Here is a 25,946-nt window from a genome sequence, read left to right as displayed (position 1 = left end):
GGAGAATCCCATGGACAAAGGAGCCTGGCGGACTACCATCCACAGGGTCGCAAAGAATCGGACACAACTGAAACAATTTAGCAAGCATGCATGCATGCAAACAGTGAGAGATGAGAAGCACCTACTGCCATCTATGGCCCATCCTGAAGAGCCTGGAAATGCCACGCCCAGTAGAGAGATAGCTGAGGCCAGGAGGGGACCCAGCTGACCCTCCAGAGGCTGAGCCTAAAGCCAGGCCAGCCTCTTCAACACTGCCCTGTTTGCAAACGTAAACTGCCATCTTTTCCGCAAATTGCTCCTCTCTCCCCAGCCCTCTCCCCAGAGAGACCAGTATTGCCACCTCCAGTGCTCTGTGACCCACCTTCCCACACCCCACCAGCCCAGTTACAAATGGTGATTTTCTGTTTATTGCTCAAAACCAAAAATCCAGAAGCAAAGGCGGGGACACCATGGGGAGGGGACATGGCAGGAAAGGGGTAGGGGTCTTGTCCTAGCTCTCCGCTTCATCCCTCTTCTTCTGACCCTCTAGGGTTAGAGGTTAGGCCAGGGCCAGAGCAACTGGGAAGGACAGAGCCTTCCTGGCCAAGGGAATAGCAGAGCTCTTGGGTATAGTCCCTGTGGGGTGCCCTGGGCTGGAAGCGCCCCAGCAGTTGCAGCCGGGACTGAGTTCCCCTCCCAGGGTCCAAAAGCAGGTAGAGTTGGTGGGGCAGGCCCCTTGTTTGGCAACTGAGAAGAGGAGGCTTTGGGCACAGGATGCTGGTTTATTTACTGTAGGGTCCCCAGGGCCATCAAAGCCCCCTTGTGGGACCAGGAGACTATTTACACAGCAGGGAGGAAGGAAACCAGAGACCAGGTCCTGTGCTCCTTCCTGCCCAGAATGAGGAGAGGAAGGGCGTCCTGCAGCCTTTGTCTTGGTGTTCAGATGGATACTTCATACTCGCGTGTATCCTGGAAACAGAGAGATGTATCAGCTGCTGGAGTGGGATGGAGGTGGACGAGACAGCAAAATAGGTATCCACAAGGAAGGGGAAAGACTCTGTGTGTGTGTGTGTGTGTGTGTGTGTTGTTTTTTGGCCATAGAGTGCAGGGTCTTAGTTCCCCGACCAGGGATTGAACCATGGCCCCTGCATTAGAAGTGTGGAGTTCCAGTTCACGCTGGAGCCAAATTCTCAGTCCCTTGGTACTAAATTTACCCTTGAAGTTCCCTTAAATTGCTCGTTAAGCATAGACTGCTGTGGTCTCAGATGTAGATCAACACAGCCTGTTTTCTTCCAGCACAGGAGCAAATGGCTTTTCTTTGGTCGAATACCAAATAAATTAACTGATTTAAATACCCCTTGTATAAGAAAAGGTTGCCTTTAAATAGCAAAAGACATTGTCTATCAAATGATAGAGTCTTTACTACTAGACTTCCAGGGACATCCAAGACTGTGTTTTTCAAATAACATTGATCACTGGGAGTTTGGCAGCCATGGGATGTGAATGGGGCCGAATCTGGCCAATGGATATGTTTGGTTCACTCTACAGTATCTTAAAATCACATAAAAATTGAAATTTCTGGATCTTCTTGGACAATTGGAAGATCTGGCAATTGAGCTTAGGTTTCCACCAGAGGATGAGATGGCTGGGTGGCATCACTGATTCAATGGACATGAACTTGGGCAAACTCCAGGAGATGGTGAAGGACAGGGAAGCCTGGTGAGCTGCAGACTGTGGGGTCACAGAGTCAGACATGACTTGGCAACTGAACAACAATTCCACCACAAACTGGATGGAGTACAAGTTTTCCAATTAGCCACAGTCCACACCACTCCCCATTGCCCACTGACTTGCTTTGTTCACTGATGTGGCCTTTGTAGGCAGCTGAGTTTGCAGTTCCCAAGACTGATATTACAGAGACCTTGAGAGAAGCTTATGGGTCCTGGGGGAGCAGAGGGATGGGGCATTCTAGGATAGCAGAAAGGCTCACCCCAGCTTCATACAGTGGATTGCTGAAGTCTGACTCCACCGTGATGGGGCTGTAGGAATGGGAGCCCGAGAAGCCGAAGAGGGATTTGCCCTGTAGCCTGGGAAAGGAAGGAGATAGAGGGGCTTATCGAGAAGTGAGCCCCCAACCCCCCCTCACCCGGGCTTCTGTGCCAGGCAGGCAGGACGTCTGCCCTGGCCAGCAGCTCCCTGAGTCGGGTACTTACTTGGTGTAGTATATGTAAACACCACTCCCGAGGACGATGACCAAGCCCAGGGGCAGCAGAATGGCCAAGGCGAGGTTCCCACCCTCTAGCTGCCGTGACGGGTCAGTGGTCTGGGTCACTGGAGAGAGGAGGAGAGGCCAGTGAGCTGGCGCTGGGCCCACCCTCGGCTCTCCCAGCCTCCTGCCCTGGGCCTTGAACCCCTGGGCCCTCACCCCGCCAGGGATCTGGCCTCCTGCCCCCGGCCTCTGCCTTGCCCTCCCAGCTCAGCCAGGCCTGGGTCTCCACTGTGCCCTCACTGACCTTCCAGTTTTCGGTTGTCCAGGAGCTCCTCAAAGGCCACTGCAGGGAGAGGAGGGGGAGGGGACGGGGTCTGAGCCAGGGAGGGAAGGAGGCTGCGGAGAGGGCCGGGAGCCCGGTGGGGCTGGGTTGGACAGCCTGGTTTCTCTGCCCTCTGCTCAACCTAAGCTTGATCCTTCCCTCAGGGGGGCAGGGCCTTGGTCCTCCTTGTCCAGACCCCTGGGGAGTCTAAACCCACCAGGTCTGTAGAATTTGTCAAAAATAAGGAAACTGAGACCAGTCCAGAGGGCAAGGGACTGCCAAACCAAAGCCCCCTGCCCTACTTCCCTTAGGATGAGTCCATGACCTTGAACTTCCCCAGGGCTTGTGGATCTACCTCTGAGGATGAGAGCCCATGGAGGTGAACAGGAAAACTCAGCAGTCTCAAGTGTGCTATCTGACTTTCCCTGCCCTGTCACATCCCAGACACTGCTATGCCCCTTCCTGCCCTGCATGCCCAGGCACCTTTGCAGAGTGGAGGCTGGCTGGTCCACTGGGAGGGGTGGCCGGGCACACAGGTGATGGTGACCTCGCCGATGAGCTCAAAGCCCTCATAGCAGAAGAAGCGCAGAGACTCGCCAGCCTGGTAGTGATGCTTGTATAGTGTCTGGTAGCCATTCTCTGGCACCCCAGGGTTCAGGCACGGCTCGTACTTCACTGCGGGGAAGAGGTCAGCCATGGATCAGCTGCACTGTGAGCAGGCCACCCAGCCACCTGTCCCAGGGTGTCCCCAGACTCACAGGCGCACTTGGGGACCCGGTCGCTCCACTTGGGCGTGCCCGTGTCCCGGCTGTAGCAGGTGAGCACGGCCGCCCCCTCCAGGCTGTACCCAGGCAGACAGCGGTACTGGACATGGGAGCCAACCGGGAAGCCGGCATCGGAGGTGGTGCGGTGCCCATTGGTGATCTCACCCGGGTCTGCACAAGTCATGACTGTTGACAAGAGGGCAAAGTCAAGGGGAGCCGCGGCCTTAAAAGATCTCCTAGAAGCTGAGAGCTGGGGAAGCCCTGAGCCATAGGCCATTTCCTTGGGGCAGACCCCTACCCCCCACCACCTCCCACTCCTTCCTCAGAATGAAGAGAGCAGGAATTGGGAAAACTTTAAAAATGCAATGCATTTTACATATCAGGTTTCCCAGTATTGTTGCCTGGAGAATTCCATGGACAGAGGAACCTGGTGGGCTAATGTCCATGGGATCGCTAAGAGTCAGACATGACTGAGCGGGGCTGACACTTTTCTTCCAGAAGACAGACTGTGTGGGGCAACCTGGGCCCCCATCCCAGGGTGAAGTTTGAAATAGTGAACCACTTAGCCAGAGCAAACCAGCTAAATGCCTGCTGTGTCAGCCCTGCCTGGCAAATCATCAGCAGAAGAGGGGCCCAGCCTTCCTGTTTCCCTCATTCTCAGCCCAGTCTGCTCACTTATGTTGCCTGCCTGGCCCCTGTGGGCATCTGTTCACAGACATGCTATGAAAGAGTCCCAGGCAAAGCCATTTCCTATATACAGACCTGTGCAAGGCACCCTGCTAGATGTTTTACAAACACAATATCATATACCCTGATGAGGGATCAAGGTCACTGTCATCTCCCTTGGGGCTCAGAGTTCAAGGCAGTCAAATGACTGGCCTATGGTCACTCAATCAGAAAGTGGCAGAGCTGGAACTGTTCAGGATCACAGCCATGGAGCATTGGGCTGAGTTTCAGAGACCTGGGTCTCAGCTCAGCTGAAGGGTCAGTGTGAGGCCTGGGGCGGGTCCTCTCCTTAGACTTGGGCAGCTGGGCCAGGCCCTATTCCCTCTGGGCCCTGCTCTCATCTCTTCCTGTCCCTGCCCCATCCTATCTGGTTTCTGGATTAGACATCCTGTGAATCCTTCGAGGAAAGGGGACCTGTGTCAACTAGAAAGTTTTCCTAGTTGACAGTGTCCAGTCGAAATCTGGCTTCCTGAAACTTATCCTCATTGGTCCCACTGTCCCTCCTAGGTTCCAGATGAAAGACCTATAGCCCCATATCCTGGTGACCCAAAATTTGGTGAAAGTGACAAGATGCCACCCCTCTTTTCAATTCCAAAAGATAAACACTCCCAGCTCCTTTAAATGTCGCCTCTGTGAAATCTCCAGCCCTATCTGTGGAGTAATGAACCCCCCTCTTCCCACAGCCCTTCTTCATACTTATAGCAGCTAGTACTTACTGTTTACTATCACCAGGTACTAATGTGAAAACCTTTCATTTGTTTTTCACAACATCCTATTCCTACTTCACGGATGAAAAAACTCAGAGATGTTAAGTACCTTGCCTGAAGTCACCCAGCACTTAGCACTGTAATATCTTGAGTTAAGTATCTGTCCCTCTCCCAGACTGTGAGCTGTGAGCTCTGTCTCCGTAGGTAGGGTTCCTGACCTCTCTGTACAACCCCAGCCCCAACCCAGCACAGCACTTTATTGACTGCATTAAAATTAACCAAGTCCTCTGACGAGCTTAGGCCCCAGCAAGGTGGCTCCCCATAATGTCAAGGGTTGGGGACTGAGAGACTGGAGAAGGGCCTAGAACAAGAAAAGAGATGATAGTGCGGGCCAGGTAAGGGGTGGAACTCAGACGGGGCAGAGACGGGGTTAAGAGACTGTGGGGGCGCGGCCACGAAAAGATAAGGCAGGTCCCAGAGGAACAGGGTGTGACCCAGGACAGCGCAAGACGGAGGGATGTAGCCGTGGGAAGTTGAGACTGGGGAGCAGAGAGGACAGTTTTGGGACACCGAGGAGCAGAGGAGTGGTATACCTAGGGGGCATATGGTCAGGGCCTGAAGAAGATCTGGGCAAGACCTAGAGCGAAGGGGTGAAGCCCAGGCAAAACAGGGGCGGGGACAAGATGGGACGAAGCAGGGAGCAGAGGGGTTGGGCGGGGCCCAAGCAGAGCAGCGAAACACAGGTGGGCAGGGGCGGGGCCATGAGTGGCAGGGGTGGGGCCCGGGCTCACTTTTTTGGCAGGCGGGCGGCGCTGCGCTCCAGGACAGGTCCCATTGGCAGGTGAGAATGTCGGAGCCGAGCAGCTCATAACCAGGCTCGCATTGATAAGTAAGCACAGTGCCCCGGATCAGGTCCCCGTGGGAGGCCGTCCTCCAGCCCCACTCCGGAGGCGGCAGCTCGGGGCACGTGTCGTTCCTCGGGACTTCTGCAGGGGACAGACAGCGAGTTTGGAGGCTGTCCTGAGACTCAGGGCGCCCTTCCAGCTTCGGGGGCCTCTCTGACTTGCGGGACCCCTGCCCATCTCGGGACCCTCGGCCTTCGTACCTTTGAAGTGCAACACGAAACCCTGGCCCAGGCCCGGGTTGGGGGGTCCGGGCGGTGCCTGGAACTGCAGCGTGAGGTCGGACCCAGAGGAGAGGAGGCGGCGGCGCGGTTGAGGCCCTCTCAGCTGGGCCAAGACTCGTGCACTTGGACCGTCCCCATCGAACAGCGTCAGCATATCCCCTTCACGCACATTCAAGCTGCAGAGTGGGGGATGGGTTATGATCAGCCCCTCCCGTCCAGTTCTGCCCAATCCTAACTCGGTTCGTGGACTAACCTTACCTACTCTCCAGTTGCCTATCCTATGCCTCAGGTTTGGCTCAATAATGGGCTTCTCCATGCTAGCCGCTCCAGGTTCCATTGGTTTCTCCCGATTTCTGCTTCCCAGTACCCAACCCTGCTCACTGCTAACGCCTTCTACTCCCCACTCCCTTCTCTATCACCAGGTGATGCTCAACTCCAAAAGCCTGTGATTGGTCAGGCTCAACTCCAACTCTGACCAACCACGGGCCATGCTCATTACCACCCCGCCCAATTCTAGGCTCCCCCTGAGTACTTGCTTTTTGAGCTATGCCCTCTCTAGTTTTGTCCAGGCACATAACCACCTCACATCAAATGAGCTCACTGGATTTCCCCCACACCTATGTTCATCTCGTGTGCTGCTGCTGATGCAACAGTTGGGCCTGGGTCCCCTGAAATCACTCCACAGGTGGCCTTGGAAACAGTCAAACAGTGAGACTCCAGGCCAGAGTCCCCTTTTCACAATAGCCCCTGAGGAAGGCTGCATTACCCCCATTTGCTTCTCCAAGGTTTTCCAACCAATACATGATTTGTCCCTAGGTCTACTTGATGTCCCACACCCCCATCCTGAATCCTTATACACCTTTTAAATCTGAACATATATCCACCGACTCATGTGAAAAAGCTCAGGACAGCTGGGCTGAGAAAGCAGGGCAGTGCATTGTCATACCACACTTGGCCGAGCCCACACCCATCGCACCCTCTGTGGTACCCAAACGTACATCTCAACTTGGAGCAAGATGCGTTTCTCTTCCTGGACATGCAGACCCCACACACAGTCTTGGCCAGGGCTATAGCTCTGGGGCCAATCCGGAGAGAGGACCACACCCGCTGGCTCTGACAGCTCCCCTCCACACATGGCTAGGGGAGAAACGGTGTCAGATTCAGGATCAGGTGGGCATGCAATCTCCATTTCACCACCATTCTCACCACTCCTAACTCTGCGCACCATACCTCCTCCCGGACTTCTATTATCTATTACCCATCTGATTCTTGCCATGCTTAGTCCTGTTGTGTCCAATCCCCAGCCCCACTCTTAACTCACCGCGCCCACCCACCAGCCGATGCATCACCACCCAATCTCTGACCCAGCCCAACTCCAGCCCTAGCTCTTGAAGATATTTGTGTTATGATCCCTGAATTCTGTAACAAGCCCACCAACTACTTAGCTAAGAAAACTGAGCTGAGCCTCTGAAAAGGACAGGGATTGATCCAAGGCCTGAGTTTACTAGGTTCTCCTTTCTGATGGCCTTCCTAGGTTCCCCGGCTCAGGAGGTAGCCTGTGGACTGAAGGAAGTCTAGGGTGGTGGAGGGCTCACCCTTGCATGCTGGCTCCGTGTCATTCCAGTGGGGTTCTGTAGGATCCACACATTCGATGACATTGGGGGGGCCAGGGGGCTCCAGGGCATATCCTGGGAGGCACGAGAAGGTGGCCAGTGCCCCTGGGCGGTACTCAGGGTCCGTGGTGGTGACGTTGCCATGTGCCAGGAAGGGGGCGAAGCAGCGATCTTCCTCAAAGGCTAGAAAGGAATCAGTCACAGGAAGTAAACATTAGGACAGGGACTTCCCTGGCAGTCTGGTGGTTAAAACTCTGTGCATCCAATGCAAGGGGTGCATGTTCAATCCCTGGTCAGGGAACTAAGATCCCACATGCCATGTAGCCAATAAATAAATACTTTTTAAAAATACACACACACACACACACACACACATAATAGAACAGGCCTCTAGGGATCTCAGACTGGGGAACTGGGCTGAATTCCAGTGTGGTTTGGGTTATTTAAAATCGAATGCCCTTGGGTTTAGCTTTCACTCTCCAGTTTCCCCCAAACCTTAATATTCCTCATAGGCACATTTATGTTAGCTCCTTGGCCTCTAGACAGAGGCTGAGACCAATCAAGTCCCAGCCACTGTTCTATAGATGAGGACACCAGGTCCACAGTCAAAAAGCCATTTGTCCCATGTCACAGGTTGGGGCAGTGGCGGAACCAGACCTTCTTAAGCCCAGACTCCTTGATTCCCAGCCAGAGATGCCTGGCTCTGGAAGCTGCAATGGACTGAGGGGGAAAGGGTGCCTTTGGAGACTTGGCTCATGTAGGTGTGCTCACTCCTCAAAAATAACAGTTGACTTCTGATCATCCCCGATAATCCATACTGTGGCTGGAATCCAAAGTGAGGCAAACACAAAAAGCTACTTATTTAACTTTGGGCTAAGGCAGTGAAAATGAACATTTGTAGAGCATTTTAGTTTTTAACCCATCTGATCATATCTTAGCTGCAAAGACTCAGGTAAGATTCAGGTGCTTATGATGCAGAAACAGTCTAAAGCCCATGGAGCAATAGTGACCCACAATTGTGCAGGCAGGCCTCAGACCTAGAAATTCTTTTTGCAGTCTCAGAATCTAATATGCAATTTATTTATCAGATCCACTGTTCTATTTCACTGTTACTTAACCTAGTAAGGTGAGATGTCCAAATCCTATGCACCCATCAGGGCACAGTGCCGATTCCCTTTCTCCTTTGATTCATATCAGAAATGACCCCCTTTCATCTCTGTACATTTCACTTTCTTTGTCTCTTTCCTGCTACTGTTTACATAAATCTTCCACTTGAGACACAGTGAAACTCTGTATCCCAGATATATCAGGCTTTTCTCTACCTCTCTACTGTTGCTCATGCTGTTCTTTTATCTGAGATGCTCATTTCCAATCTTTGTCTTTTAAAGTGGTCTCCATCCTGTAAGTCCTAGTTCAAATGACTCCTCCTATGATCACTGACCTCCCTGCTTCTACCTGTCTGGCATCCAGTCTTCCTTCCTCTGTTAAGAGCGCTCCTATTTTCATTTTGGGTCTCATGCCCTCCCCACTTCCAGTGCATGAGGTTCAGCTGGGGCCAACTAGGAATGGACGTGTGACGTGGATCTGCCAATCATTATACCACCTGACAGTGACTGGCTCAGGCATAGACATCTGACCTAAGCCAGGACATTGAAAGCCTTGCCTGGCATCTTTGCTGAAGCTCTTAGAAAAGTGGTATGCTTCCTCTCTTTTTGATGGAGTTACTAAAGCTGGTGGTCTGTAAATCTGGAACTGCTAGGTACACAGGCTGAGAGTCTGCCTAAGAATGAAGCCAGCCAAGAGGAAAGAAAGGAGAGATGAAAGCAACTGGCCTCTTGGCTGTGTATCTGAGACCAGCTGTACCTGGATCCAGCCATACCTGAAGCTTAAGTAGAAAGGCCACATCAGGAAATTAGACAGAATCTTTGTCACTTGGGGATCAGGAGGCAAGTCGGTTTTTAGGAATCCAAACATGGAGATGAGCAGAGATGGAATATGTGCTTGTGACCATGCCCGGGCATCAGGAGGAAGGGAAAGTGGGGGAGCTGGGGCCCCAGGGGGAAGGCTGTTACCTTCAAATCGGAGGCTTAGCAGCAGGGGATTGGCAGGTGTCTCTGAAAGCAGCTCCACATAGAGGGATTGGGCGTCACTGATGAGACCCCGCTCTGGGACATCATCCATGTCCGAGTCATAGATCACTGGTGAGAGGGGACTGCCCCCTGAGCGTACCATCAGCCTGGGATGGACAGAGGTGGTCAGGAGCTTGGCTTCCCCTAGGAAGCTGCTTCACCTCTTGCCTGCTCTAACTTAATTTCATAGCTATTGCTTTCAAATATTAACTATATGCCATGGACTCCTCTAAGCCTGTACACATTTTATCTCATTGAATTCGCACAAGAACCCTCAAGTCAGATACTATTATTATTCCTCATTTCGTCAATGAGAAAATTGAGGCACAGAAAGGGTAAGTAACCTGTCCAGCATCACACAGCAGCTAGTGACAGACCTGGGGTACCAGTTTATTAGATAAAGAGTGAGGATAATGATGATGATGGTAAACACATTAAGAGTGCTTACAGTGTGCTGGTCACTCTAAGAATTTTACATATTTTTAATTCATTTGTCCTCACAGAAACATTAAGAGTGAGCTACTATTATCTCCATTCTACAGATGATGAAAATGAGGCACAGAGAGGTTAAGTGATTGTCTCAGTTTGCACAGCTACACTGCCTAAGAAAGGGGAAGGACTGACCTCCATTTAACATAGATCCCAACTGGGATGCCCCTAGTCTGCCTGCCTCCTTACGGTAGCCTTCCTATTTCCTTGAAGTGGGAACCTCTGACCCAAGGCTCAGACCCTCACCGGTCATTGTCCTCATCCAGCGAGACTCTCTCGAAGTGCAGGTGCAGCCGGCGTCCCTCGGCTGCTTCAATGACCCAGCGGCAGGTGAGGTTGGGTCCTGCAGCTCCCCCGGGCTCAGGGGACACGATGCGGCCAAGAGTAGCATTGTGGATGGTGCCCCCACAGGATGCTGTGGGCAGAGGGGCAGCAGGTTAAGGTGACTTGTCCTTGTCCCATCTTCAGAGCTGTTGCGCCCACACCTCTGCCTGGGCCCTGGCCTTGGGATGACCTCTGCCCTACAGGCTCACCCCAGGACCTTTTCCATGCCACTACCCAGGTATGGAACCAGCTCTGGAATAGAAAGACCCCAGGATGGACACTCCCCAAATGTGGACACCCTGGGGTGGGGAGTTATGAGGGATTCCCTCCAGGTGGCACTAGTGGTAAAGAAGAAAAAAACCCCCGCCTGCCAATGCAGGAGATGTAAGAGATGGAGGTTCAATCCCTTGGTGGGGATCGTCCCCACCAAGGAGGAGGGGCACCGCAACCCACTCCCAGTATTCTTGCCTGGAGAATCCCATGGACAGAGGAGCCAGGCAGGCTACAGTCCATAGCGAAGCAAAGAGTCAGACACGACTGAAGCAACTTAGTACACATGCACATGCACGTGCCCCGAAACTGAAGCTCTCGGATGGCGAATACTCAGGATATGCCCCCAGGATGAAGGCTCTCCAGTATAGAGACCCTCAAGATACAGACCCCAAAAGCAATTTCCTCTAGGATGAGGGTTATCCAAAACAGGGACCTCTAGAATGATGACTCCCCACGTGGGGACCCTCCAGGAATTCCCTGGCAGCCCAGTGGTTAGGACTCCATGCTTCCACTGCTAGGGGCATGGGTTCAATCCCTAGTCAGGGAACTAAGATCTAGGAACCCTCCAGATGGGATTTCTCCAGATGGAGACCCTCCAAGAATGGAGACACCAAGGATGGAGACCCTTAGGGTGAAGAGCTCCAGAGGGAGACCCTAGGATAGGGAGTCTTCAGGATAAAAAAACCCCTTCAAGATGGGTGCTCCCCAAAGATAGAGATCCCCAAAGACAGGCCCCTCCAGCGGGGCTCCTGGGACAGGGAGGAGCAGGAGACTCACCCACGCAGCTGGGGGGCTCACTGCTCCAGGCTGGCCGAGTGCCATTGAGGCAGACGAGGGTCTCCTCTCCCTGCAGCTGGTAGCCTGAATCACAGTGGAAAGTGGCAGTGCCTCCAGGGTGAAGGTCTGTCACACTCACATCCCCATGGGCTGGCTGGGGAGGGAAGCCGCAGCTCAAGAGGTAGGCTGGATCAGGCAGAGAAGGAGGAGACCTCAGTTTCCCATGCCACTCTCTCTCACTGGCCCCCAGCACTTCCTCCCCTCTTTCTACCCCCCACCCCCAGGGGCACACACTGGCTTCATACTGGAGTCCTTACATGGACACATTTTCTCACGAGGAGGTAATTTCCACACCCCTGGGGTCCCCTAATCTTTGTAGTCTACCCCCTTGGGACCCCATTTTACAGATGAGATGATAACCTGAGACTCAGAGAAGTTCTGGACCCTAGCTAGCACTCATTGGCTGTGTGACCTCAGGCAAATCAGCAGACCACTCTGAACCCCATCCAGCTCTAATAATAACACATGGTATTTGCAGAGCCCACTCAGCTTCCAAAACGAGTTCATGCAGCACTTTTGAGGAGGCAGGCTGTGACCCACTTTCCAGATGTAGAAATTGAGGCTCCGAGTTATTAAGTGGCTCATATCATTTTCTCCTCTCCACACCCACAGACTTCCTTCCACTGGGGTGCACTGTGGTATTATATCCTCAGCTCTCATCCAAAGGAGTCACAATGAGCTCCTTTAGAAAGTATTTTGCCATTACAGACTCTAATACTCAGCACCCTCTGAGTAAGTCTTCCACAGAAAGTAAAGTGCTAGGGAGAGTTCTGCTTTCCCTAAGCAACTGGTTTGTTTTCTTTCCTGTTGTGAGAACTCTGGAATCTCTCTTTTTGCACTGGCTGCTGGGAAGCTCAGAACCAGATGGAGTGAGACTTGCTCCCAGTAACAGTGGCTTATCCATCCACGTTCTTTTTTTCCAGTCGTGCTACTCAGCCTGTAGGATCTTAGTTCCCCAGCTAGGGATTGAACCCAGGCCCTCAGCAGACACAGCACAGAGTCCTAACCACTGGACCACCAGGGAATTTCCATCCACATTTTTTTTTTTTCAAATTTAATAAGCATTACCTGGTGCCAATTTTTTCTTACTTATTCTATTTAATTTTATTGCTTGTGGTCTTTTTTTGAAAGCCTCCTGAAATTCTTGCAGTCATATGAGATAAAACAAATAAACAGAAAGTGCATTGGTAATAAATGATGGACGCTGAACTTGATCCTGACAGAGCTCTGTATGTCTGGTTAAGCAGAGCTCATCAAGAAGGCCTTCCTGGGGACTTCCCTGGTTGTCCAGTGGTTAAGAATCTGTCTTGCAATGCAGGGGAAGCTGGTTCCATCCCTGGTCAGGGAACTAAGATCCTACACGCCACTGCAGCTAGAGAGTCTGTGTACTGCAACAAAATGTCCTGTATGAGTCAGTGAGAATCACTTGTGCTGTAGCAATTAACACCTGACACAGCCAAATAAATAAACAAAATAAAGTGTAGTGATTTCAAAAAGCTGGCAGGGGTACTTCCTGGAGGAAATACCTCAAAGCTGTATCTTGTAGGAGGGGCAGGCTGTGGTTAGCAGAGGGTCCAGCTTGTCTAGGCATTTGCTTTTTCTGATTCTCCAGTCCCAAGTGGTTCTGTTAGAGACCCTAGTCTCTCTGTGTTTCAAAATTCAACAAGCATTTCCTTGGCTGGGTCCGAAGGCCAGAGGTGAAACAGACTAAAGCCTTGCCTTCAGGAGTTCATGGTCTACTAAGATCGACACAAATACGACCTTGTAGATCATAGGATCTGAGCATTTCCTGGTGGTCCAGTGGTTAATGACACTGAGCAGAGCCCTGTGGGGCTTCTGAGCACAAAGTCTTTCTGTGTCCCCCATTTCTTTGGTTATAGGAAACAGCCTTCATTCAGCCTCTATGACCTTCCCTCAGTTCTAATGGGCAGATTCTAGCAGCTGTTAATTAGGGAAGGGAGGGGATGCTGAGACCAGAGAGAGTCAAGAGAAACAATAGTGGGACTTCCCTCGTGGTCCAGTGGCCAAGACTCTGATCTTCCAATGCAGGGGGCCCGGGTTCAATCCCTAGTCAGGGAACTAGATCCCATATGTGGCAACAAAGATCCCCAGTGCTAGAACTATTACTTAAACCCAGAGCAGCCAAATGAATAAGTATTTTCTTTTAAAAAAAGAAAAACAATAGTGCACCCTTGGGACACAGTCCTATTTCCCCATCAATGGATACACACAACAACATCTTTGAGCTATTTTGTAGATACTGAAACCCTTGCCAAGTGCGAGAAGCTAACAAAAATTGATGATGGTGTGCTGCCCACAAGTTTATAGACCCCAGACCAGTTGGACTTGAAGGTTGATGATGCTGACTTCTACTGATCTCACCACCAACCCATCAGAAGAATATCCACGAGCTGATCACTCCCCCTTTGAACAATTACTATAAAACTTCTCATTATTTTCTCTAAGTTGGGACACATTATTTTGAGGTCATTGGCCAGCTCTGGGCCCCTTTGCCTGGCAAAGTAAAAAAGCTCTTCTTTTCTACATCACTCCAAACTCTGCCTCTGAGATTCAATTCAGGACTCGTGTACAGAGAAGCCGAGCTTTCAGCATCCTTAGGGCTTGGCAATTTCACTGCTGGGCCAGGGTTCAATACTTGGTAGGGGATCCTGCAAGTCACACAGTGGCCAAAACAAAACACATCCCCCACCCCCTGCAAAAAAAAAAAAAACCAACAACCCAAACACTGTGATTTCAATAAACTTTAGCTTCTGTGATGGCTCCCTATGATTGACAGACTCAAGCTTGAAAACTTTAGCTTTCTGAAAGCCCCTTCCACAACTGGGTCTAGCCCACAATATAGTTTTGTGTCCCAATTCCATGTATTTTTCACATAATTTCCTCTACCTGCAAGGCTCTTGTCTTACTTTTCCTTATCTCTCAAGGAATAACTGAAGTACCACCTCCTCCAGGAAGTTTTCCTGACCCCCTTACTCCCCTTTTCAATAAAGTTAGGTGGGGTGTTTTTTGGTCTATACAGAATCCACATGCATAATTTTATCGTCACATTAATGCCTGCCTATTGCCACTGTGAGACTGAACCAAACCATTTTTATTTTGTCTCCTAAAAACCTACCCTTGCTGATCAATTGATGCTACCAAGAGTCAATGTGGAGCAGTGCAAAGAGCACTGAATTTAGAGATGGGCACACCTAAGCTCCGATTCCAGCTGCACAACTTATTTGCTGTATGGTCTCAAACACGTGACTTTGCCTCTTGGGCCTTCCATCTGTAGATGACAATAACAATTCCTATAATTGAGGATTGGCCTTAAAGAAAATAAACACACCAAGCACCTGGAACTAGAAAGTCCTCAGAAAATGTTAATCACTTGCCCCTCAGCCTCAATTAATAAATGGCTGGGGGTCAGGGACTTGGGGATCTGACTTCTGACTTTGCAGTGCATTTGCTAGTGGCCAAACCATCCTTGTAAGCTTTGAGGCTTTGTCTTCCTCTCAGAGACAAAGTTGACAAAGGCCACCCCCAGGGCTGCTGTGAGAAGGGGAGGATGGTTGGCCCTGGGGTGAGGGGTGATGGAGCCTTTGACCATCCAGAGAAGCTAATGGGGACTCTGTGGATCAGAAGGCCCAGTTAGTGGAGACTGGCAAGGGCTTAAACAAGGCCTCAGTCCCAAAGGGGCCAGGAGAAGCTGCAGAACAAGGAAGACTGAGGCAGGTCATGAAGGCCCCTTTACGCAGTAGCCCTGCTTCCCCAGATGTTCCATTTAGCCTAATGAGTCCTATTTTCAATGCACTAGGGATGCGGCTGCTTAAAGGAGCCAGTGGAGAGCCATTTTGCAATATCTGAGGCCTAGCCCTCAGCCCTGGGCCCTCAAGGCCTGCCCTTGCTCCCCAGCAACCAGCCCCTGACCACCAACTACATGTACCCCGACTCACTGGTCTCCCTACAGGTAGGTTTACTAACTCCACCTTGCACACCTGACCCCGTGGGGCAGGTCCAGAAGAAAGATCACAGGAGAGGGTGTGAGGAAGGGATAATGGTTGCCTGTGTCCTGGATAAAGTCACAAGGGATCCAGGGTCTGCAGAGCTCACAAGGGGGCAGCAAAGCCATGAGATGACATGAAGGGACACAATTCCCTCTCTGTTTCTGAGCCGAGGAAGGGACTTTGGAGATGGCAGCAATGTCCAGAAAAGGATCATGGGCTGGGCCCCTGGCCTCATGCACACATGTATGCTAGAACATGCACTTGCATCGTGGGAAGGTTTCCATACACACAGGCAAATATGGATGAACACGTGTGTGTAGGCTGTCTGTGGGCGGGCGCTAGAGAATGCAAGCATGCGCAAACACGTCCCCTCTTTCCTGCCTGCTCCCCCGGAAGTCAGCAGGATCTTTTTAGGTCACAAATCTGAGGCTGTCACTATCTTGCTTAAAACATTTCGAAGTGGCTCCTCCTCCCCTGTAAGGATAATGTAGTCTGAGAACTCCTCACTGAAGCTAGTAAGGCCCTTTGTGATCGACATCTGACCTACCTCCCAGTCTAGTCTTTTCGCCTATTTCCCTACCACTTTCTGGGCTTTTCCTGTAATAGCAATGATCAACTTTTTGAGCCCTCGCTGGGCACCAGACAGTTTTAAGCATTTGTATGGATTCATCTGACCTTCCTAATAATGTGATGAGGTAAGCATCATCATCCTCATTTTTCAGTTAAGATGATGCAGTCCAGAAAGGTTAAGTAACTCACCCCAGGTCACACAGGACAATTCTATATTCCAAGCTGAGTGACCTCAACTCCTCTGGGTGGGGTGTCACAACTTTTTTTTCTCCTCTCTGGGTCTTGGGATATATTTTTTGATCCATCTAGACATCTGCCTTTCTCTTTCTGTCCCTCCCACCCTTTCCCTAGTTAACTCATTTCAGGTGTCAACTTAGTCATCACCTCCTCCAAGGAGGTGTTCCTATATTCCTTACAGAGGAAATGTAGGTCCCTTTGACATTTTGCCCATTGTCCTTCCATCATAGGGATTGGGGTCCGTATCTCACTGGATTATAATCCTCTTGATTATTTGCCCATCTCCCTACCTAGATTCTGAGTTACCTTTACGTTTGGCTTGTTTAGTCTTCTCCTCAAGGATAACCCAGGGCCAGTATGAAGTGGGCTCTGGATAAAGATTTGTTGAGGGAATGGACGAACTGTCCCTTGGATGGGTGCATACCCAGACACAGATCTGCGTGTGAGATAAGTGTGTATAGGTCTTCTCTGGGGCTTCCCTGGTGGCTCCTGGTAAAGAATGCTCCTGTCAATGCAGGAGATGTGGGTTTGATCTCAGCATCAGGAAGATCCTCTGGAGGAGGAAATGGCAACCCACTTCAGTATTCTTGCCTGGAAAGTCCCATGGACAGAGGAGCCTGGCAAGCTATAGTCCATGGAATCACAAAAGAGTCAGACATGCTTTAGCAACTAAACAATAAGAAGGTCTCCTCTTAGGATTCTGCCCCTCACCATTCCTAGTCAAGAGGAAAAGGCTTTGACATCACCCTGAGGTTAGCAGGCCTATGAGATGTCCCCTGAGCCCAATGTGGCCCCTGCCTTTCCACAAGGACCCCGAACTCCTCACCCTGATAGTGGATCCTGAAGCCAGCACCCCTGGGGACCCGTGGGCTCTGAAAGTGCAGGAGCAGCCGGTTGGTGGGACTCCGAAGGACCTGTCCTTCACCCAGCATAGAGGAGTTAGCCAGGAGTCGGGGGGCCAGACCTTGAGACCCCCCACCAGCCAGCACCAGAAGTTCCTCCTCCCGAGACAGGTTCAGCATCTGCACCTAAAGAAGCCAGATTCAGACCCGCCAGGGCAAGTCAGCCAGGGTGGTAACCCCCTAAGCCCCCCACCCTTTTCCCTGTATGTAACAGCACAGTGACACTGGCCAAGTTGTAGAACTCTAGGGGAGTTTGTGAGAGCCTCAGAAACCAGGCTCATCGGAGAAAACAAGTTCTCTGGTTCTTAGGCCAAACCTGCCCACACCCCTGGGCCCAGAGGAAAGGGTTAGGAGGTTTCACAATAGGATGCTTAATGCAGTTACCTGGATCTCAATGCCATAGCCAGGGTAGACATGGATACTGTACGTGCAGTCCAGGAGCCCCAAGGTGCGGCTGGCTGCGCTCCCTAACTCTGGGGATTCAACGTGCCCTTCGCCTTCGGAGATGTTGTTATTACACAGAACTAAAGAGACAGAAGCGACGGGACTGAGAGAATCTCTGCATTCGTGCCCTCCCAGCCAACTCCGGGGGTCCCCATCCATCATCTCCCCAGCAGCCTTCATAACTTAATCCAATGCTTACTCTCCCACTGGCGCCCAGAACTCCCTTCCCCAACTGTCATAATAGATAAAAACCTAGAACGGCACTGGTACATAGTAAGCATAGATCAATGCTAGTCTTTATGATTACTCTTAAGCAGAAGACTCTCTCCTATCTGGATCCCTTCTTCCACACATATGCAGCAGCCTCTCCCCCATCCACGCCCTGCTCCTCTCCCATATCCCCCGTCAATCGTCTCACCTGGGCTGGTCACTGTTGTGGTGACAGTTGTCGTGGTGATAATGGTGGTCGTGGTCTCCTCTTCTCCCTCGGGCCCCAAGGGTGGGCCTGGAGAGGCGGGACCGGGAAGGGGCGGGGCTGTGGTTCCTGGGGGCGGGGTCAGCAGCTCTGGCGCGGTGGGGCCTGCCCCCCTACCCCCTTTAGGGGTTACGGCGGTTGTCAGAGGCCCTGTGCCCGGCTCAGTGGCCCGAGGCAGAAAGGGTGCTGCAATAGTCTGGCCAACTGGAGGGGTTGCTAGTGTGGGGTCTGGATCAGATCCTGGGACAGGGCAAGGGAAATCAGGGAAAAGGAGGAGCAAATTGGTGGGCCTTGGTTGGGGAGCAGGGCTCAGGGAAACTGAGAGTTCCCCACTGAGACCAAAAGACTTCTCCCACAAGGCACAGATCCCCCACCTCTCCCTTCCCCACCCCAGCTTCCCACTGCCTCTCAAGCTTTCCACAGCCTGCCCTCCACCCTTTTTCTTCTCTGTGTCCAGGCCCTTCCACTCTGATCATCTCTGTCTCTCCATTCAGATCTGGCTCCCTCTCCTGGTTACCCCTTTCTTGTTCCTCTGTCTTTTTCTTTTGCACTCTCTAGAACTTTTGATCTCTGTTTAATATTCTTACCCCTTTCTGATTTTATGATTCTAAATCTACTAATCCTTGCTTTTCTCTCTCTTTCTGTGTCCCCCCCCCCCCCCCAGCCACTCTATCTCTGATTCTGGTTCTCTGAGTTTCCATCTGTCTTTCTCTTTGATTGTCTGCTTTTCCGTCTGGCTCTGTTTCTTGATCATTCTGGCTCTCTGTCTACGTCCAGTGTTGATTCTCTCGAACCATCTCTCTGTCTCTCTCTGTATTTTACTGGCCTGGTTGCCCATCTCCCTGAGTTAATGTCCCTCCCTCTGCCTCTCAGCTTCTGCCACTCTGGGGGCCTCACCCGGCAGGTATCCCATCTCTGGGCCCTTCCTCAGCAGGGCCCCATGGAGCAGCTCCGCCAAGGCCTCAGAGGCTACTGCGGGGGTCTCACTTCCAGGCTCCGGCAATGCCTCCTCCTCCTTCAGGGGCAGACCTAGGAGATGAAATCATCTGAGCTCTTCCACTGCCCCACACGCCTTCCTTCTCCAGAAAGATCTTTTCCAGAGCTCTTCCTCCCCAGTCAGCTGGGCCAGCAGGAGCTCGGAGGGTCCCAGACTGGGCTGAGAGCCAAGACTGGAGGAGGGGCTCCCCGCTGCCCATCATACCTCCTAGCCCTTTCTTTCTCCCTTTTCCCTTAGGCCGTGTGGGCCCTCAGTAAGCACCTTGGACAGCGCCAGCAGGGCAGAGAAGCGGCGGGTTGCTACCTTCATTTTTCCCTCAGAGGTGCTTCCCGCAACCCCAGGGCTCTGCGGAGGGTCTGGCAGCACCTCCCAGCCCTTGCTTCTGCAGTGCTTAGCTTTCTCTCTGGGTTTCTGTCTGCAGTGTGGTTCTCTCTCTCCCCGCGCTACACCCCCTCCCCTTCCCTCTCATTCTCTGCAGTCTCTGCCCCCTTCACTGGAGTCTGGCTGGAGGGTCAGAGTGGGGGAGTAAATATCTGGCCTCTGAGCACTGTCTCTGTTCATCTGTCTTTGTCCATACGTCCAAGAATGTTTGTGTGTGCAGTGCCTGGCATCTCTCCCATCACATCCATCTCCCACCCAGGTACCCTGCCTGTTTCTGCCGCCTCCGCAGATTGCCCCCCCACCCCGCACCCGCAACTTCCCCAGCCCTTCTTCCTGGATTTAACCCCTGAGACGCTGCTAAAAGCTCCCCTCATTCGTTTCCCAACTCCTCAGTATATGAGGGTAGGGGCTCCAGGTGCAAGCCAGAAAGCCCTGGCTTTCTAGGTCCGTCAGTTGTGCCCCTCCCCTCCCCCAGGAGCTCAGAAGACGCAGGATGTTCTGAGAAAGAAAGGTATAGAACCCCCCCCAGGGGGACATTCCCGGGGGCCCACCGCCACGCACCCATGTCCTTACCCCGAATCCAGGGACAGCTCAGCAGAAACAGGAACAGCAGCTGGAGAGGCGGCGGATGCTGGGCCCTGGGAGTCCCCATGGCGACTCACCAATTTCTCTCCTCTGCGACTCTCCTAAATAATCTAGCTGTCACCTTTCCTCCGTCTCCTTTTATCTTTCTTGTTAATTTTTACCCCCTACTAGCAGTTAGTAAGGGAGACAATTTTTCTGCCCTTTGGGATGGAGAGGTAGAACTAGGTAGGGGGGTCGTCTGGAGCCCACCCCTCTTTGCCCAATCTCTTCTGTCCTCTGCTGTCGAGTGTGTGGGAGAGGGGGCGCGGCTCCGGCTGCAGGGGGTGGGGCCGAGAAGGGCGAAGGAGCCGGGTCGCCTGGGTTACCCTCTGGCTCAGGCGCCTGGGTCCCCCGGGTTGGCTGGATTCTAAGCTGGGGGAGTGGGTCGAGGCAAAACAGGTCCCGGGGACCTAAGGTGGGGTCGAAAATAGGGAGGGTCCCTACTGTGCTCTAGTGGAGCTTGGTGAGGAGGGGAGGAGAAGGGGTTGCAGAACCTGGAGAGCTGAGGCTCGGGCACTGAAGCTGCGGGAGGGAGAAGCTGAGAAAGGTATCGAGCCCACGTCAGATCCTGGGGACGGGCGAAGGGAGGGGCCTGGGATTTATTTGGGGGCGGTGGGGGGAGGGAAGAGGAGGAAGTGCAGATGGAGGAAGGAGGGACCACATGAGCCAGGGTCGTAATCCTCACTCCCGCGGCCCCTAGGGGAAGCGAAAGAAACTCTGGTCCCAGCAGTAATTATACCTCCTCCCCCAACCATTCCAGCATATTTGAAAGCTGAATCTCCTCTTCCTGGGGTGCCCAGTGGGGCAGCGTAGCTGGATTCGCTCTTGCTCAGCCTCCCAGTATGCCCCCGGCTTACTTCCAGACCCTTTCAGAGGAGCTCATGTGGAATGGGCTTTCCCTTCCTCCAGAAGAATGACAGGTTCCTACGTTTGTGAGAAGTCTAAGGGGTGACAGGCTGGGACCTGGGGAGGGGAGACACCCCCCCCCCCCAACGTACAACACACCCCAGCCAGCTGTCCGGCGGCTTCAACTTTGATTTTTTTTTTTTTTTTCCTCCCGATCTCCTCACAAGAGGCCTCCGGAGCGCCCTTTTCAGCACCACCAGAAAGGACAGCTCTTCTCGGCCCCGCCCGAGCTGGCCTGGCCCGCGGCGCGGCGGGCGATTGGCTGCGGCCACCTTCAGTATTAATCTGGCTCCCGCCGGGGGCTGGCTCTCGTGAAGGCGAAGGGGGAGGTGGAGTAACAGACCGTCTGGTCTGGAGATCGGCTGACCCATCGACAGGCCGCAGCATCGCTGTCCGCAGACCGCGAGCGCCGGCCTTGTCGATCAGTCCTCGCCCTCGCCCCGCCCCTTAGCTTGCCACACCCCGCTCAGGCCCCGCCCTTTCTTTTCGCATTGCGGGGCGCTGGAGGTTGGCGCTGTGCCCCCGGCGCCGCACGTGGCGGCCCGTAGGGGCCGGGGGAGGCAAATCTGGAGACGGACCCCCCCCAGCCCCTCGACCCCAACCCGGCTGAGTTGCGGTTGCCACTGGGCGAGGGCGGGGGTCGCCAAGCTGAGAGGACTGTGGGGAGGGGTGACGTCAGGGTGAGTGGGAGCCAAGAAAGGAGCGAGTAGGAGAGAGGTGGGGAGGGGGTAGCGGGAGAGAGAGAGAGAAGCCGTGGGTCGGGTCGAATGAGAAGCGAGGGCAGGCAGGAGACAAGGGGAAGGAAGGAGAGAGAAGTCGCTGCAGAGGACGGCTGACTGCGTTCCCTTCCCGGGGCTGCGGGTCCAAGTGGGGTAGGAAGTGCTGTCTGGGGAAGCTGGAAGGGCAGAGGGCAGGGGGAGGAAAAGAGAGAGCGAAAAGAGGTGGGGTGGGGGCGGTGGTGGAGGAGGAGAGAGGAAAGGAGAAGGGGAGACAGGAGAGACTGACGGGAGAGAGGAAACTGCCGGAAGGAGAAAGAAGAGGAGGAGAGAGGCAAAATAGAAAGAAGAGAGTTGAAAAGAAGGGTTAGAGGTACAGGAAGGGAGGGAGAAAGGAGAAGGTACACGGTGGCAACAGGACCTCAGAAGGACAGAGAATCAAGAGTAGGAATGTGGCGAGGAAGCAGCACAGGGGGTAGCCAGGGAGCAGCCATGGAGGGAACCGGTGGAGAACTGGGGGGACAGGGGAACTGGGGTCTGGAGGATGGCCCAGGCCTCTTGGCCAGGGCCTCCCTGCCCATCATGCCTGCATGGCCATTGCCTCTGGCCTCTTCTGCCCTTACCCTGCTCCTTGGAGCCCTCACTTCCCTTTTCCTCTGGTATTGCTACCGCCTGGGCTCCCAAGACATGCAGGCCCTGGGGGCTGGAAGTCGGGCTGGGGCTGTTGGTGGTAGGCCTGGAGGGTGCTCTGAAGCGGGCAGGCCAAGTCCAGGCCGCTCTGGAGAGTCCGGAGAAGGACCCAGGACGGAAGGCCTAATGAGCCGTCGCCTTCGGGCCTATGCCAGGCGCTACTCTTGGGCAGGGATGGGTAGGGTGAGGCGGGCAGCTCAGGGTGCCCCCAGCTCGGGGGGAGGGCCAGGGGTCCTGGGCATCCAGCGCCCAGGCCTGCTTTTCCTGCCAGACTTGCCCTCTTCCCCCTTCGTGCCCCGGGAGGCCCAGAGGCACGATGTGGAGCTCCTGGAGAGCAGCTTCCCAGCTATCCTGCGGGACTTTGGGGCTGTGAGCTGGGACTTCTCAGGGACGACTCCTCTGCCTCGGGGCTGGTCCCCACCCCTGGCCCCTGGGTGCTACCAGCTCCTGCTATACCAAGCAGGCCGCTGCCAACCCAGCAACTGCCGCCGGTGCCCAGGGGCCTATCGGGCACTGAGGGGGCTGCGAAGCTTTATGAGTGCCAACACCTTCGGCAATGCTGGCTTCTCCGTCCTCCTGCCTGGCGCCCGGCTTGATGGCCGCTGTGGGCCCACTAATGCCCGCGTCAGATGTCATCTGGGTAAGTGGATGCTGCTTGCAGACCACCTCCTTGCCTCCACGATTTCCCCTCCAGACTCTCTCCTTTGCCATCATAGCTTTCTACACTGTGATTCTGATCATGCCTTTCTTCTCAGAAATCTTCCATGACTCCCTATTGCCTACAGCAGCATTTCTTGAGTTTCAATGATCAGAAAGCCATCTTCACAAGGTTCCCACAGTCATTTACCACCTGTCCTGTTTCTTCATATTGACTCCCCCTCATGTTTTACTTATTAGAAGGCATCTGTATAGAACAATGATGATCAGTATTACTTGCCCTAAATAGAAGTTATTCATAAGACAAGTTTAAACTTAAAAAAAAAAAAGCTTGAAAACTTCTGGCAAAATCTTCTAGTCTGAGACTGAAGCCTACATTCTCCTCCTTTAAAAAGGAGCAATGTTGGGAATTCCTCAGCAGTCTAGTGGTTGTAAATGTTGCTAAGTTGTGTCCGACTCTTTTGCGACCTCGTGGACTGTAGCCTGCCAGGTTCTTCTGTCAATGGGGTTTCCCAGGCAAGAATACTGGAGTGGGTTGCCGTTTCCTTCTCCAGGGAATAAAACCCAGGGGTAAAACCCACGTCTGACCCAGGGGTAAAACTCACGTCTCCTGCATTGGTAGGCAGAATCTTTACCACTGAGCCACCAGGGAGTTTGTATTTTCATTGCTGAGGGCCTGGTTTTGATCCCTGGTCAAGGAACTAAGATTCTACAAGCCACATGGTGCAGTCCAAAATAAAAAAAATAAAAAGCAGCAATGTTAGTAGGGGTGTTAAAGTTATGGTAGCATCAAACTGAGATTTTCTTTTCAGTGTTTTAAAGGTTGAAAGAAAATGAGGAGAAAAAAAGCAATCCCTCATTTTCTGATTGATAAGTTATTTAATGCTATGACCTCGTTTTGCCTACTCCTGTGCTACCAGTTGAATGTGTTCTATACTTTAAAGCACACTGGCTTTGAAGAGCCTGGATCAAGTTCAGCTCTTTTCTCTCTTCTCCCACCTGTTCCCTTCTTTCCCTTCCTTTCCACCATGCCCTAAATTATGAAGGCCTTCTGGCTGGTCCTGGCAGATGCCACACGCATGCTCTTAACCTAGGATGTCTTTCCCCCTTTACCACCTCCTGGAAAACTCCTAATTAGCCTTCACAATTCACACTTTCAAATGTCACACCTCCTCTGGGATGTCCTCCTATTCCCCATTACTTGAGTTGGCTCCTCAGTTTTCTGCACCCCACTGTGTGGTCTTCGGCAGGATGGAGCCCTTTGCTTTATACTTTTTGGGGAGAGAGGACCTAACACAAGAGAGGGTTCTTGAGTTAAACCGACAGAAGCTAAAGAAGGGAGGCTGGTTCCTTTAGAAACCCTTCCCTTTTCTCTGAAACAGAACAGATTGCGCTTTGCACTGTGTTTCCCATCTCCTAGCATTTCCTCTCATCCACTACTGTATTGTAATTTTACATGGGTCACTTTCTAGAGAACTAGGGAACACCATTTGTTGTTGTGTTGTCCAGGTGCTAAGTCATGTCCGACCCTGCGACCCCACAGACTACAGCCTGCCAGGCTCCCCTGTCTCGCACTATCTCCCAGAGTTTGCTCAGATTCATGTCCATTGAGCCAGTGATGCTATTTAACCATCTCGTCCTCTGCTACTCCCTTCTCCTTTTGCCTTTAATCTTTCCCAGCATCAGGGTCTTTTCCAGTGAGTCAGCTCTTTTCATCAGGTGGTCATAAAACCATAGAACCTGGCATGTAAAATTCTCAGATTCTGTTTTTTGACTCAAGGGGGTGGGCCTCTTCAATGGAGGCAGGAATTTGGAGGTCTGCATCTCTTTCTACAGGCCTGAAGATTCCCCCTGGTTGTGAGCTGGTGGTCGGGGGCGAGCCCCAGTGCTGGGCTGAGGGACACTGTCTTCTGGTGGATGACTCCTTCCTATACACAGTGGCTCATAATGGTAATGGGGCTCCCATTCTGCCAGGAGGGATGAGGGACTGGAGTGAAGGGGATTAGACTATAGAGGCTACAGAATTGGACCCAGCTGGCTTCCTGTCCTACACCACTATTTCCCAGTTGCATGACCTTGAACAAGTCACATGATTTCTCCAATCACCTGGAAAACAGGGCAACCCCCTTCTTTGTCAAGTGACTGTAAGGATTAAATAAGCTAATGTAGGTGCACAGCCAAGTGGTTCGTGGCACCAGACCCTCGACCTGACCACCTGGTTTCCTGTCCTCCCTCTGGCACTTATGAGAAGTATGACCTGAGTCAAGTTACTTAACCTCTTTCTGCCTCAGTTACTTTGCATAAAACGGGAATGCTTATGGTACTATCTCCTAGTTTTGATGATTAAGAGCTAATACACATAAGGGATTAGAACAGTGACTGGCACTTATTTGCATAGTGTCTGCCTTTCTGAGTATTTGGTAAGTGCTCTGGCCTGTAAGTACTTAATGTCAGCTGCTCTGCTGTCTCCACCCCACGTGCCCTAGGCTCTCCCGAAGATGGGCCTCGAGTGGTCTTCATCGTGGACCTCTGGCATCCCAATGTGGCTGGGGCCGAACGCCAGGCTCTCGACTTCGTCTTCGCACCAGACCCTTGAAGGAAGATGCTCCTTTCAGACATCCGGGCTGGAGAGAGGCTGCACTCAGGGATGGCTTGAGTGGTAGCCAAGACCGCCTCTCCACTGCAGGGGGTGGGGTGGGGCTGAGGGTGGGAACTGGCTGAAATATAGATTTTAAATCCTCTCCTGACTACTTTCTTCCCAGCTGCCAGCCCAGGGAAAGGCTGGGGGCAAAGGTCTGTTATCCAGGTCTCTCCCTAAACAAGCCATTTTCCTGGGAGCCAG

The 25,946-nt window shown here is 52.7% G+C and overlaps 2 protein-coding genes and 1 non-coding gene across 4 annotated transcripts; 1 reads left to right on the top strand and 2 right to left on the bottom strand.

Moving 5' to 3' along the window:
* Positions 1 to 389: 389 nt before the first annotated feature.
* SEZ6L2 (seizure related 6 homolog like 2) lies at positions 390 to 20,228 on the bottom strand. 2 transcript variants are annotated; one of them, XM_069570009.1, is made up of 18 exons: positions 20,085 to 20,228; positions 19,031 to 19,162; positions 18,077 to 18,373; positions 17,599 to 17,738; positions 17,139 to 17,340; positions 11,439 to 11,624; positions 10,311 to 10,479; positions 9,519 to 9,682; positions 7,429 to 7,629; positions 6,832 to 6,970; positions 5,813 to 6,009; positions 5,499 to 5,693; positions 3,269 to 3,460; positions 2,994 to 3,185; positions 2,493 to 2,531; positions 2,193 to 2,310; positions 1,970 to 2,066; positions 390 to 948 (listed from the first exon to the last, which is right to left on the bottom strand). In XM_069570009.1, the coding sequence occupies exons 1-18, from the start codon at positions 20,161 to 20,163 to the stop codon at positions 919 to 921; spliced, it is 2,769 nt and encodes a 922-aa protein (XP_069426110.1). In that variant the 5' UTR covers positions 20,164 to 20,228; the 3' UTR covers positions 390 to 918. The 2 variants fall into 2 exon arrangements, with proteins under 2 accessions (XP_069426110.1, XP_069426111.1); XM_069570010.1 differs by lacking the exon at positions 2,493 to 2,531.
* On the bottom strand, positions 12,450 to 12,522 carry TRNAH-GUG (transfer RNA histidin (anticodon GUG)). The gene has a single exon. It is a non-coding gene; the product is annotated as a tRNA-His (tRNA).
* A 1,894-nt stretch (positions 20,229 to 22,122) lies between the features above and the next one.
* On the top strand, positions 22,123 to 25,735 carry ASPHD1 (aspartate beta-hydroxylase domain containing 1). Its single transcript, XM_069570013.1, has 3 exons — positions 22,123 to 23,087; positions 24,941 to 25,054; positions 25,591 to 25,735. Exons 1-3 carry the CDS (start codon positions 22,208 to 22,210, stop codon positions 25,698 to 25,700), a joined length of 1,104 nt encoding a protein of 367 aa, XP_069426114.1. The 5' UTR covers positions 22,123 to 22,207; the 3' UTR covers positions 25,701 to 25,735.
* The last annotated feature ends 211 nt before the right edge of the window (positions 25,736 to 25,946 follow it).

The sequence above is a fragment of the Ovis canadensis genome, chromosome 24, assembly GCF_042477335.2.
Source record: "Ovis canadensis isolate MfBH-ARS-UI-01 breed Bighorn chromosome 24, ARS-UI_OviCan_v2, whole genome shotgun sequence".
In the NCBI taxonomy this organism is placed as follows: domain Eukaryota; kingdom Metazoa; phylum Chordata; class Mammalia; order Artiodactyla; family Bovidae; genus Ovis; species Ovis canadensis.
The sequence above is the reverse complement of the archived record's forward strand: the minus strand, read 5'-3'. Positions and strand labels throughout refer to the sequence as shown.

Bases quoted from the DNA above. Each gene is read 5' to 3' on its own strand.
- ASPHD1 (XM_069570013.1), top strand. From the start codon at position 22,208: ATGTGGCGAGGAAGCAGCACAGGGGGTAGCCAGGGAGCAGCCATGGAG. The intron at 23,088-24,940 runs GTAAGTGGATGC...CTCTTTCTACAG, and splicing joins CCGCGTCAGATGTCATCTGG to GCCTGAAGATTCCCCCTGGT. The intron at 25,055-25,590 runs GTAATGGGGCTC...CACGTGCCCTAG, and splicing joins ATACACAGTGGCTCATAATG to GCTCTCCCGAAGATGGGCCT.
- SEZ6L2 (XM_069570009.1), bottom strand. From the start codon at position 20,163: ATGGGGACTCCCAGGGCCCAGCATCCGCCGCCTCTCCAGCTGCTGTTC. The intron at 7,630-9,518 runs GTAACAGCCTTC...ATTCCTTTCTAG, and splicing joins GCTAAGCCTCCGATTTGAAG to CCTTTGAGGAAGATCGCTGC. The intron at 2,311-2,492 runs GTCAGTGAGGGC...TCCTCTCTCCAG, and splicing joins GGACAACCGAAAACTGGAAG to TGACCCAGACCACTGACCCG.